The 14881-nt window shown below is 26.8% G+C and overlaps 1 protein-coding gene across 2 annotated transcripts in view; it reads right to left on the reverse strand.

The window, feature by feature from the left end:
• Positions 1-14881, reverse strand: part of speck — a 93904-nt gene that overhangs the window by 15246 nt on the left and 63777 nt on the right. The window contains exon 1 of one of the 2 annotated variants that reach the window (XM_065515072.1): positions 4023-4212. The exons of the other annotated variant lie outside the window; for it this stretch is intronic. Coding sequence (XP_065371144.1) covers positions 4023-4109 — 87 coding nt within the window. The 5' untranslated portion in view covers positions 4110-4212. Of the gene's footprint in view, positions 1-4022; positions 4213-14881 lie in introns of those variants that run through there. 2 annotated transcript variants of the gene reach the window in all.

Here is a 14881-nt window from a genome sequence, read left to right on the forward strand (position 1 = left end):
TTTGAAAATATCTCTTACAAATTAAATGTTGTATTTTGTAGGAAATTAACTTAACCCCATTAAAAAATGTTTGTATGAAAACTGACACTATAACTTTATGTTAAAACATAACTTTACATTGTGATAATGGGGGTTAGGTCCATTAACAATAAAAACTTAACTTAAAGTTAGTACTAACTGAAATATTTTACTGAAATATAATAAATTTACTACAAAATGTATTTTTGTTAAATGATTAATTCATAATTTTTAAAATTATGAACTAAAGTTATTGCTAAGTTATATTTTTATTGTTAATAGGGACAAGACATATGACAAATTACGTTAGTACCAACTTTTCCATCCCTTTAGTTCTCTACCAGATATTCAAAATCTCGATATCAATAAAATTTGTTCAAAAAAAGTTTCAAATTTATTTTTACCCCCTGTCTATACTTGATAAATATTTATCATAACAATTAATGACGTTTGTTGTCAAGACAAAGTTGTCTGAGCATAAGCACTAATAACTTTGTCATAACGAAGCAATACTACTAATAAATGGAGACTATACCTGATAATTTTTTTATCTCGACAAACATTTTGACGTTTATCTTGATAAAATTTATTAGGTATAGACAGGGAGTTAAGGGAATATAAATTCAAACAATTTTGAAAACCTTGTTCAACATTTTTAACCCATTTATACATATACGGAATATTAATACGCATCGTCTGAAATGTATTCCTACAACAGATTCCGGGACACTATATTACACATATCGATTTTACCGTTCAGGAGAATAGTAGCCCATCGTAAGTATCTTTGAATTTGATACGTCAAATTTTTAATAAAGCATGAACATTATTTCAAAACAAACTATGTACTACCGTAATGTTTACACACATGTCAATGTGGAAACTTTTTTTATTTATTAGGAAATGTTATTTGTTTTGACTTTTCTTTATTTTTTCCGGAAATTGTATGTTTGCTGTATTCTAAGAACATGAATACACACACATTTGGTACATATTTATATTTATAAGTCTACAGACTTGCAAACTCACGCAGATTCCAAATTCGAAAATCATATATTTTTTTTTTTTTTTTTTGAGAAAAATGTTATTTTGATTAAGTGAATTTTTATTAAAATGGCCTTTGTTTCTGGTTAATATTGCTATTATTTTAGTTTAAAAAAATTAATTGATGAAATATTGTAAAGCATTTTATTTATTATTACTTTGATGAATTTATGTACATATGTATATAGTAGATATGTAATTGGCTTTAGAAAAATATTAACAATTCTGAAGTGGTTCTGAATAAACTTGTTCTAGAACTAATTATTTTTAAATTTCCCTGGGATTCTAAACAAGTCCTACAAATTTAAAATTTGTTATGGAAATCATTTAGTTTTATAATAACATTTTTGTGATTTTTATAAAAAAAGTTTCTATTCAATTGCATAGTTCGTTTGACTGAATCACGCCCTTAAAAAGTATGTAGTATCATTTAAAACTAATTTGAATTAAATTTAGATTATCTAGTGCATTTTAGGAAGCAACCCAGGAAATGATAGTACACATTTTTAGCATTTTGTGTAATTTTGTTTAAAATATAATTTAACATCTTTTTAGTATTCCAAACATTTAAAACGCTCTTGTTAAGACTTTCTAATTTCAAATAATGTTTAAATCATTCCCATTTAAAACAAAGTAATAAATTATAATTTGTATTCAACTTGTTTTTGTATTCAAATGTTTTTGTTTAAATATCTGGTTTTTGAATAACACGTATTTCAAATATTTTTAAAAAAAAAAATTAGTTTTTTGTTAAAATTTAAAATACGGGTCTTTAACTTCTTGAATTATTGGCAATTAGGAGAAAAAATATATTGAACGGTTATAAAAAAATTGTAACTAATGCTTTGTTATCGTAGTAGGTATTAGTCAGAATTTGTAATAAAAAATAAAGTTATTTTGTGGACGGGAATGTTTTTTTTTTGTGTAAACTGTGACTAATACCCACAAATCTGAGTAATACGGGAAGAATGTACAAGTAAATAGTCCATAAATCGATTATTTAATTACAATTTCAAATACCTCAAAATCAGAGGAAAAATTTTGTTCAATTCATTTTTGGTTGCGATTAGTTTAAAAAGTCTTAATCAAAAGTACTACAAAGATCAATTATGCGAAGCTCTTTGCATCTCTGCATTGTCTAGCCGGAGTCTATCGTGGCACAATAGTTGGAATATTATAATCTAACTAGTTCCGATCCGGTATGGTAAAATTTATAAAAATTACTTTCTTAGAACATATACTTATGTTGCTTTTAGATTTGCAGGCATTTTCGACAAAAATATCCAAATGTTCCTCAAAATTTGAAAGGAATTTAATTAACGGGTGAGTTGTAATTGGAGTTAAATACCGAAAAATCATCTCAACAAACATTACCGAAAAACATCTCAGAAAAACACACGCTCATATGTATAAATTTAATAGTCAAATTTTTTGGTCCATGCAGCTATTTTTAACGAGCAAAAAAAAATATTATTTGAATAATTGAACAAAAACACTGAAAATTTACAATAATTAGTTTGATAACAATGAAGACTATTTTTATTTATATAAACAATTTTTTTAAAATTTAACATGAAAATAAATTCATTTGAATAAAAAATATTTTTGCTCGATTTTTTTAATGACTGACAACCCTAATAATCGTTTGAGAGTCATTCTTATAATAGATTTCTAAAAAATGAGTTCCTGGGGACTAGGATTGTTATTCGATTAATCGATAAAAAAAATATTTTTAATTGAATGCATAAAATTGTTCAGATTAGAATAAAAAGTTATTCGATCAATAATAGTCGAATAATCGAACAGTCGAATAAATGAATTTCTAAACCAAAATTTTATAAAATAGTTTCATATTGTTGAACAAAGTTGAAAATTTTACTAGATATTGGATTTAGACCATTTTTTGACACTCTAATTTTCTCCCAAAGTAGTTTTGAAGCTAAATTTTAATAATAATGAAAATGTGATGTAATTTCTATTTATTAATTTTTTATTATTTTTAACAAAGTTATATATTGGAATTTTTCTGTTTTAAATATAATTTATTATATTATTCGAATAATAATCAATAAAATTTTAAAAATTAATCAATCACTCACTCGAATAAAAAAAATTATTAACATCCCGAATGTTAAGAAATCATTTTGAAAAATACATTTCTTTTTTTACACAGTAGTATTCCAAGAATATATATGTATTTTAAGTCCATAAAGTTGACTATTATTTTAAATTTCGTACAAATTTCAAATATACACCCTTATTCTATTTGGCGTCGTCGACATCGTCGTCAATATTGAGTCAAAAATGGCATGTGTTTCTCCGAAATCGATAACAATTGGTAACTTTTGACAGAATTTTATACTTTTATAAGTCGGGTTAAAGTACAAAACGCTGTCAAAAGTTACCAATTGTTTTCGATATCGGCGTAACATCTACCATTTTTTGACTCAATATTGACAACGATGTCGACGACGCCAAGTAGAATAAGTGTGATAATTTAAAATGTTGTTTTGTTATTTTAATTTTTTGAAATTAATTTTTTTTATTCATTGAAAAATATTTTCATTTATTTGAATGTATGAGTTGAGAAAATGTTTTAAATATTTTTTAAAATATTTCTTAGGTATAAAAAAAAGTTCTATTTTAAAATAAAGTCGACTTTAACAAAAATTAACTTTAAAATTTCTTTTATAGTAAGGCTGTTTGTTTCTAAATAAATAATACCCTGTTATTTAAGGGATGACTGTATGTGTGTATATTTAGAAAGTTTTTCTTTCCTCAATAAATTATCCCAAACCATATGACTATTTCTTTTGATTTTAATTGTGTTGTTTGTGAACATAACATAATTTATAATTTTTGTTTTAAACTGAGAAAAACAAACATTTCTAAATAGCACACATTTTTTAAAGAAACCAAAAAAAAAAACCAAACACTTTAAATTGGCACCATTAACTTACCGTGTATCTTTTTTCAATCATAATCGCATCATTATCAGCAAATGTGCGATTATTTTTTAACATTTGTGGAAGATTTTCAATTTCCATGATGAAGCTGGAGGTGTGTACGGATGTTAATAGGAAAAAAACGACACAATTTTTCACGGCAATAAAATTATTAACAAATTAATTTGAACACTCAGTAATTTTTTTAATTAACAAAGCAATAAAAAAACAAACGACAAGAAACTATGATAAAATAGAACGGGATAATTCGATGATTGTCGAAATGACAAAAATCAACAAAAGTTTTTTCGATACAGATTTGTTGAGTTTGTTTATCTTTTTGACTTTTTTTTATACTTATTTTTTTAAATTTTTTCTTTTCCTCGGTTTTGTTTATTTCTTATTCATTTAGTCTTTGTTGTCTTTTGTAACAAATTCGTATAGATTCATTCACAGAGCGATAACTTTAAAATTGTCGAGCATTCACACAATGCACGAAATATTGTTTAAGTCATTAACGAATGTTTGTTTATATTTGAAATGTTTAAACACTTTTTTATTGTGATCAATTCACAGCTACTTGTCAATTTACTAAGTACACGAGTTTTATTATTAAACTGTAGTTTTCTCAAATTGTAGTATTTTTCTATAAATCCTTAATGATGGCTAGCAGGAGTTATCCTTGAAAGAATGTGGATAGAATGTGTTGTTTGGGAACACGACGTTTGATACACTTGGCGAATGAGTGAATGATTGTCAACATTATATAGTGTCACGTTTTATACGACTATACTTTTTTAGCGTAATGTATTATTTTTTTTTTTTTTGCTTAGAATATTCTCATACAATCAGATTTGTATTTAAAAAAATAAAAAAAATATTGTATTGTTTTTGTGTTTAGCCAATACTTTTTACTTTTTGTGTTTTTTTATTTTTTGCTGTTTATTTATATTTTTGTTTTTGTATCTTATAGATGTGTATATTTTTCGTGTGGTTTCCGGCGAGTTTTGTATTTGCAACTGAAAAGATACTTTTAGCAACGTCGTCTGGTCTGTGTACGTACTCGAGTGAGTCTTAACTAACTGGTCACGATTGCTTTTCACTCTGTGTAGAAATGTGACGGAACAAAAATACAGGCCGGCATTAAACAAAAACAAACAGAAAAAACAATATCATTATAAAGAAAAAAGAGCATGCGCTGAAGGAGAATTTTTATAAACGGAAAAATTTGTTTTTGTTTAAAAAAACTTTGTTGCTAAAACACATTCAAACATACTCTTATACCAAACAATAACAATAATTTTATTCCACACTAGCGTGAGAGATGTTTGCATAGAGATTCTGCGCCATGGGATTGTTTGTGCCAGGTATGGAATTGTTCTTTGGTGCAATTAAGATCCATAAGGTACAATGTAACACCCATAACGTATTTGGTTCAATTGAAATGTCCACTCTAATAATTTGGCTTCAGTTAAAAAATTAAAATAAAATATGGATTCTTAAACCATCAAAAGTGTTAATCAGTACTGTGTTAAAATGGCAATAAACCATGATGCCACGAACTCTATTTATTGGGACTTAAGTAAGTAATAAATATATGTAACTAAAAAACATACAAATATATATGTAACCGGTATGTGAATCCAAAGTGAGGCCTACTTTGGACCACCTGTCAGATAGTCTCTTTGCAATCTAGAGTTAATTGACCTTCTGCTTAGAACACATGTCAAAATGTTAAAATACCTAGTCACGTAGCTATTTATGTAACTAGTGTTGACCCTAAATGATAGGTAAAATTACTAGTTCCGGACAGTAACCCAGAACTGCTGGTTACTTACATAAAATCATTGTCTTGACTTCATTGCTTTTTAATACATTGATTTAACACATTGATTGCCATGTAGTACGTTTGTGTCCGACACCTAATATTTCCGTCATGAATTTTTGTATATCTTTAGAGATGGTTAGCATATGCTAACAATGAAATTTATAAAATCAAAAATAAGAAACAGATCGAGTATATCTTAGAAATCTTTATAAAGAATTCTTGGCCTCCAGGAAATAAAATCCCTTGGCACTAAATGTGTTGAGGTGAAAGTATTTTAATTCCACTTTAAAATCACTTTTATAATCAGGTCTTCAGTTCCGTACCAGGCATTCAAATCACTATATATGTTCACAATTGTTGTTCTTTATGACAAGGGCTACAACTTTGCCTCAGAGAGTAAATAAAAATTCCGAACTGTTTGCAAGATATGAGAAAATTATCACTTTTTTGCAAAAATGACACCGAGGCCCCAAACCTTTGGGGGCCCATAAAAAATGTGCATGACTTTGGGCATTTTTGAAAAATGAATATTGAAATGAAAATTTATATAAACAGCTAAAAAAATGGTAAAAATTTAATTAACTTATACACTATTCAACATTTGGGGGATTTCATGTCAAGTGAAAAATTAAAACTTTTTTTTATTTAAATTTTTTCTTCGAAATATTGACGAAATAGCTATCTAAACTATTCCCATATACATGTTCGAAGCACTTAAATCAACATAGACACACATGTGTGATACACAAATATATAGAGCGTTATACCTTGAATTTTGTTATTGAAAATCAGTCCATAAATCGCCCATGAATGATTTCTCAAGACAACATTTTGCTACCAAATGGTATCGGTTTAGCTGAGCTAAGAGTGTATTCTAGATTAAATTAAAAAAAAAATTTTATTAACATTTTTGCTGCAATTGCAGTTACCATTTTGCATCTCTGGATTATACTCGTTTAACGGTCAGAATCCAAATCAAAAAAAGGTATACAATGTTTATTACGAGTAGCCTTCAATGAATTTCAACCAGAGTTGTCAGATAATTTTGTCGCTGTTCCCAACCGGAATTAAAAATATCCCCAATTATTGTTTTTTCTTCAAGTAACAATTTAATTACATATATATTAAATTATCGGTATTATCACATTAATAAAGTAAATTTGATTTCGAGAATAGTCCTTTCAATTGGTTAAAGAATATATATTTTAACTATTAGGGTGACAGCATATTTTTTTATATTTCAAAGTTGTGAAACTTCTTAACTTTCTGCATTATTTTACAGAAATATGTATGTAGATTTATTAATACTAGGACCGCCTGGTGGTCAAAATTCGACCACTAATAACAAAATTATACAGTTACTTTTGAGTATACGCAAAAATATTTTTCACGCTTGTGTACAAATACATATGTATTTAGATGTGCATAAACATGTTGTTGTTGTTTTTCAAGCAAATTTAAAAAGCTTTTTACCACTTTTATATAAAGAATTTTATATTGTGCACATCTAGAGGAAATAACCTTTTAAACCATATATGTTTCATCAATATTGGTGGACAATAACATACTTAAAAGTGTACCACAATAAAACGTGTGGCCTATTTATATATAAGATTAATGAAAATTACAAAATTGTCCAGGTTTTACTTAAAATATATCCGTATTTACTTGTGTATGAGTTTTTGTCTTCGTAGTATACCGTTAAATTTAATTTTTTTAACGGCAGTTTCAAATCTCCATTTTAAAATTTTGTTAAACAAATTTCAGAATTTTTTGATCATCACATTGAGATTTATTGAGAAAAACTAAGTTTTCCAATATTTTGGCGAATGAGATAAATTTTCTTACTGTTATGAATTTTAAGTAATTGTTTATACATTCACGCAGAGAAAAATATAGTTTTAGATGTTTCCATAACCATTTAAAAATTTTTACAGGTTTTTTATCAATATTATGGTCACTTTAATTATATATATGATTGCGGTAACCATAATATATCTCAGCCATATGAAAAGAACATCTGGGGGGTTTCGGAAAACATGTTCCGACCAATACAAGTTAAATCGACTTCCCTACATATAAGCATCCCCAGTATCTTCTTTCAAATCCAGAACTTTGGAAACAAATTCCCAAAATCTGGCAAGCCTGATCTCAAAAACTTTTGCTGTAGCCGATTACAATGTAGTGGTTCTTACCCGGGAAATTTACTTATGCAAAAATGTAAGTAAGTTTGTTTGTGGATCTGAGTGTTTGGTTTTTTTACAATGATTTAGTCTTTTGTTCAGTTTCACTGTTTTCCTTAATGTTTATTTGTAAATAAATCATTAACTTTTTGTTGATTTTTAAATGATTTTTTTTCTTGTTTTTATATTAAATCAATGTTATTAAAGTCTTAAATATTTATGAAAGGCCGTCAATCAGCTTAATGTTACACCTAATCCTCATAAAAAAGACATTTATTAAATATACCGATTCAAACGATCAAAATGTAATGTTTACATTCATTTGGATTATTGCGGTAACGGTTTATCGGCATTTTAGAAATAACTGTAATTTTATATTGTCTGAAATTATTAATAAAATTTATGAACAATTCAAAAAATGTGTTGTATTACATAATGAAATTTTCATTTTATAAAAGTTTTTGTAACAAAATTTGAATGAAAATTGTATTTTTAGAGTATCCAAAACCGGTCAACCGGTTTTTTCATCTTTGTAAACTCCACTGGTTTCGGTTTTTTAACTCTTCGGTTTTTTTGACAAACCGGTTTTTGTAAGACAGTTAACCGGTTTTAATGAAATATATTTTCTAAAGCTCATCAAACATATTTATAAAAAAATTTGATACTATTTTTAAAAATATTGTTTTATTTTATACAAAATTATAGCATTTGAAGATATTTCGTAAAAGATATAAAATAATTGTATAAAGATAGAGCCTTAAGAATTCCGAAGATTTAGTACACAATCTTAACACATTTCCTACTTATTAGCATCGACAAATAAAAATAAATATAAGGAGACCTTTTTCATATTAAAAAAAAAAATAATATAAACCGGTTAACCGGTTTTTTTTGAAGATAAAAACCAAAACCGTTTAACCGGTTTTTTAAAAGACACTAATCAAAGCCTTTTTCGGTTAAACCGGTAACCGGTTTTTCAAAGCTGCCGGTTTTTTGAACATAAAATAAAATTTGCATAATTTAATATTAATGGTTAAATAACGGTAACGGTATTTTGGGTTATATCAGTTCAAAGGGTAAGCTAACGGCAGCTATCTGTGCAATAACGGTAACGGATTTTTGAAGTACCGATATTTACGTTTATTTCATTAATGGTATTTTTAACGGTAACGGAATTATAGGAGAATTGAACTGAAAATGTATTTTAATGATAACGGAATATTTGCGGTAACCGTGGTTACTTTTTTATAACAATATATTATGCCATTTGTTGGGTTAATCTATTGTATTGGTTACAGATTCGATTTAAACACCTTAATTTGTATTACAACTTTATATATAAACTCTTAAATAAATAAATGGCAAATAAGTAAAACAATAACATTTGTTTCGCTTAGTTATACATATTCACTTGGTTTGTTTTTATACCCTTCGCCATGAGTGGCAAGGGTATGTACAAGTTTGCCATTCCGTTTGTAATTTCTACATTTTTCATTTGCGACCCCAGAAAGTATATATATTCTGGATCGTTATAGATAGCGAAGTCGATATAGCCATGTCCGTCTGTATGTTGAAATCAACTTTCCGTAGCCCCTAAATAACTTACATACATGATTCATACATCAATATGTCGGGAATTCTTCCGGTTCGGTTGCTATTAAAAATCGACAAAATCGGCCCAGAAATGGCTGAGATATAAGGAAAAAACCGGGAAAACCCAGATTTTTGGCCTATTTTTGATCTATATCTGGATTTCTAAGTCATTAATATAGACAATATGGATATATAATGATAGATATTTCAAAGTCCATTGCAACGATGTAGATAAGGCTATAGTAAGTTGGACCTACAATGGGTCAAAATCGGGAAAAATATTTTTTTACCCGAATTTTTGTTTTCATCAAAAATATTTGTTTGTCAAAATTATTTTTCCAAAAAAAATTTTTTAAAAATTAAAAAAATTTGCAAAAAAAAATTTCAAAAAAAAATTCAAAAACAAATTCGAAAAGAAAAAAATTTAAAAAACTTTTTTATAAAAAATTTCGAAAAAATTTAATTTTGTTTACCTAAAGTATTTAAAAAAAAATATTTTTAAGTATAATTTGGCGAAGGGTATCTAAGATTCGGCACAGCCGAATATAGCTCTCTTACTTGTTAATATTTAGATGTTAAAATTGAACCGATTACCCGCCCAGTAATTAACACCAAAATTAACAAAAGAAAAAATCACAAACCAACCAAGAAAGAAAATAAATTATCAGTTTTGTTTATTTTTCTTTAAAAATATAAAAAAAAAAGTTTATTTATTTGTGTTGTTAGTACTCGCACAATTGCCAATTTAATGCTTGAAAATCATGTTGTTTCTTTTAAATTTCAACTAAGTATTCTGGCTTTTTCAGACAAACGTGTATGTATCAATGGTTCAAATAAATTTTATGTACACGGTGGCGATGGTAGTCAATCACTAGCTTGCTCAAGCATATCGTCAGCCAGTTTGTCTGTCAATCAGTCAGGCAGTCAGTCTGTATTTGTATGACTATTGAGATGAATGAGTGAATGACGAATTGTACACGTACATCAGATGCTCATGTCACTCAGATCAGTGGCAGTAATTTTGGCGCCAATTAATTACATATTTATTTATTTTCTTTTTGTTGTAGTTTTTGTTTTTATTTATTTTTTTGTTTATAAATTTAATTTTTTTTAAACAACATCAGTAATAATAAAACGAAAAGTGTGAGAATTTAATGAAATAAACATTATTTATTTAATTAAATGTATAGTACACTCATGATAATCACGTTGACGATGGTGATAATGAAATTGATTTGATTTTGCTTTTTTATTTTGATACCCTTCAGCTTCGTGATAAGGGTATATATAAGTTTGTCATTCCGTTTGTAATTTCTACATTTTTAATTTCCGACCCTATAAAGTATATATATTCTGGATCCTTATAGATAGCGGAGTCGATTAAGCCATGTCTGTCTGTCTGTCTGTCTGTCTGTCTGTCTGTCTGTCTGTTGAAATCAGTTTTCTGAAGACCCCAGATATCTTCGGGATCCAAATCTTCAATAATTCTGTCAGACATGCTTTCGAGAATTTTGCTATTTAAAATCAGCAAAATCGGTCCACAAATGGCTGAGATATGAGGAAAAAACCAAGACAACCTCGATTTTTGACCAATTTTTGACCTATATCTGGATTACTAAGACATTAATATAGACAATATGGATATCTAATGATAGATATTTCAAAGACATTTGCAACGACGTATATAAGACCATATTAAGTTGGACCTACAATGGGTCAAAATCGGGAAAAAAAATTTTTAACCCGAATTTTTTTTTTCAAAAAAAAATTTTTAAAAACCAAAAAAAAATTTTAAATTTTAAAAAAAAAAAAATTTAAATTTAAAAAAAAAAAATTTAAAATAAATTTTTTTCCAAAAAATGAAAAAAAATAACTAAAAAAAATTAAATTTTGTTTACCTAAAAATATTTAAAATTTTGAAGTATAATTTGGTGAAGGGTATATAAGATTCGGCACAGCCGAATATAGCACTCTTACTTGTTTTTGCTAAATTTACTAAAATGAAAGCAAAACAATGATTGATGAATGAATGGCGGGCGGATCTATTGGACATGTGTTAAAGTTGGCACGCGACATTAAATATTCAAAAGAAACAAATAACTGAAATTCTTATTAATTATATCAGATATTTGTGTAAATATTAATGAATTTCTAATTGCACAAATAGAAATAAACAAGCTAGGTATTTTATTTTGGTGCAATTATATATTGTTAAATAATTGTAAGTTTGATCAACGTAATACTCGTTAGCAAAATATTAATCGTTTTGTTTGATTAGAGGGTTTTGTAAAAAAGTAAATGTGTAAACGTGTTTTTAATAAGTTTGAAATGAATTGTATGATAACCTTGGATTGACGATGTTGAAGAATTAATTCTGTTATAGATTTGAAGCAATGGTAGAAAATCCTCAATTAAAGAAATTAAATTGTGATGATCTTTATAGCGCCCACAAATAATACTCCTACACCCACTTTTTAATATGATATGACTATCCGTCTTTGTAAATCAGGAAATTAAAATATAAGGAGCAATTTTGCAGATAATTCTCTGAAAATTGTCATGCGCCCTTAAGCTGTTTTTACAGCTTTTAAACCCCACTTCCGAAAATCATCCGTTTGAAGGATTTGTGTAGGATCTAACATCATTCCGTGATTAACATTGAGAAATATTTAAAGTCTATATGTACATATAATCCTTACATATAATCCTTGTCCGTTTATCTTTCTGTGTAAAACTTTATAGGTGGAGGGTATTTAAGATTAGGCACAGCTGAATCTACGATTAGCTTGTTATTTTAATTTTTAAACGTTTTTTGAACTATTTTTTTTTTTTAATTTAAAATTGTAGAGATCAACTCTTATTATGTGTCATTATTTTAAAATTATTTATTGCATGTTTTTTGAATTCATTGTGTCATTAACTGAACATTTTATAATTTCATGATTTTTAAATTAAAATCACATTCATATAGTATGTCACACAGTGTGCACAAATTTCTCAAAAATATGTCTAGTCTGTAATATACATACATCAATTAATTCATAAATTTGAAATTTCCATTTAAGTACTTACATATTTGGGTTGTACTTATAATAGTTCCTCTTCTAAATGACTAATTAATTTACTTAATTAATTCTAAAGAAGTTTTATTTTTGTTTAAAATGAGATTCATGGAAATTTAAAATAGCAAACTATGTAAATGTGTAATTGCTTAAATTTCCATTATTTCTATGGATGAAAAATTAAAGTACTTACAAAGTATTGCATTATTTATATACAGCGAGTGGCAGTATAATGGAAACTTGTTTGAGAACTTATGGCCGTAACTTCAACAAATAGATATCTACGGTGTAAAATACCCAGCAGATAAATTTACCTAAAAAGTAACTTGACATTAATTTAAAATCAATATCTACGGCTAAAAATTACCAAATAGTTTTACTCCATTAGTAACTAATCACTGATAGATATATATTTGTTGAAATTACGGACATTATTCCGTAATTTAAATTTTCAAAAACATGACCTTTTACAAAATTTAAATGTAGCATTGTATTTTTAAAATTAAAATTGTAGTAGGGAATGTTTATCACTGTTTATTGTTTTTCTTTTGGTTAAGCTTTGAGCATTTTTACTGGAATTCAAGTTCAAAGCAAGTCTAATTCAAGCAATTGAATAACAGTTGTATTACAATTTATTTCAATAGAATTCTCCAGTAAAAATTAAACATAAATTTACGCCATATGTTTTTTTGTTTGAAAAATATTTTTCATGTTTAAAACATAATTACATTTGCATTCAAGTCAAATTTCAAAAAATGTTCAAGTGCTAGAATTTTTGGTGCATTGGTGCTTATTTTGCTAGAAGTTTTCATTGGGATTTTTTACATATTAACGCACGTAGTTTTGTCTCATTCAGCAGATTCAATATAAAAAAGGAAGAAAACAAGTAAGAGAGCTATATTCGGATGTGCCGAATTTTATATACCCTTCACCAAATTATACTTAAATTTTTTTTTTAAATATTATTTTAAACAAAATTAAAATTATATTTTTATACCCTTCACCATGAGTGGCAAGGGTATATATAAGTTTGTCATTCCGTTTATAATTTCCACATTTTTCATTTGCGACCCCATAAAGTATATATATTCTGGATCGTTATAGATAGCGGAATCGATATAGCCATGTCCGTCTGTCCGTCTGTGTGTTGAAATCAACTTTCCGAAGCCCCCAAATAACTTACATACACGATTCATACATCAATATCTCCGAAATTCTTCCGGCTCGGTTGCTATTTAAAATCGAGAAAATCGGTCCACTAGGACAACCTCGATTTTTGACCTATTTTTGAGCTATATCTGGATTACTAAGTCATTAATATAGACAATATGGATATCTAATGATAGATATTTCAAAGACCTTTGCAACGACGTTTATAAGACCATAGTAAGTTGGACATACAATGGGTCAAAATCGGAAAAAAATATTTTTTAACCCGAATTTTTTTTCATTAAAAATTTTTATTTGTCATAAATTAATTTTCCAAAAAAATTAATTATAGAAATTTAAAAAAAAAAATTCTGAAAAAACTTTTTTAAAAAAATTAAAAAACTATTTGGAAAAAAAAATTTTAAAACATTAAAAAAAAATTTTGATTTTTTTTAAATAAAAATATTTAAAAAAAAATATTTTTAAGTATAATTTGGTGAAGGGTATATAAGATTCGGCACAGCCGAATATAGCTCTCTTACTTGTTTTAAATTGTTTTTCCCATATTGTTTTTTTAATTTTTTTTAAAAAAGTGTTTTCCAATTTTTTTTTTAAATTGTTTGAAAATTTTTTATTTCATTATTAAATTTTTTTTTTGGAAAAAGAATTTATAACAAAAAAAAAATTTTTGATGAAGAAAAATTCGGGTTAAAAAATTTTAAACCATTGTAGGTCCTACGGATAGTTGATTTCAACATACAGACGGATAGACGGACATGGCTATATCGACTTCGCTATCTATAACGATCCAGAATATATATATGGGGTCGCAAATGAAAAATGTAGAAATTATAAAAGGAATGACAAACTTATACATACATATATACAGCTTGCCACATGGCGAAGGGTATATAAAAAGAAAATATTTTTTAAGATAAATTTCTATGATGAAAAAATAATTTGAAAGAAAATATCGGTGAATAAAATTTGTTTAAGAAGCAAACTGTGTCTTAATAAATGTTCGAAGTAGTGATTTTAATTAAATATTAAATATATCTG

The sequence above is a fragment of the Calliphora vicina genome, chromosome 1 (genome assembly GCF_958450345.1).
Source record: "Calliphora vicina chromosome 1, idCalVici1.1, whole genome shotgun sequence".
Lineage (NCBI taxonomy): Eukaryota > Metazoa > Arthropoda > Insecta > Diptera > Calliphoridae > Calliphora > Calliphora vicina.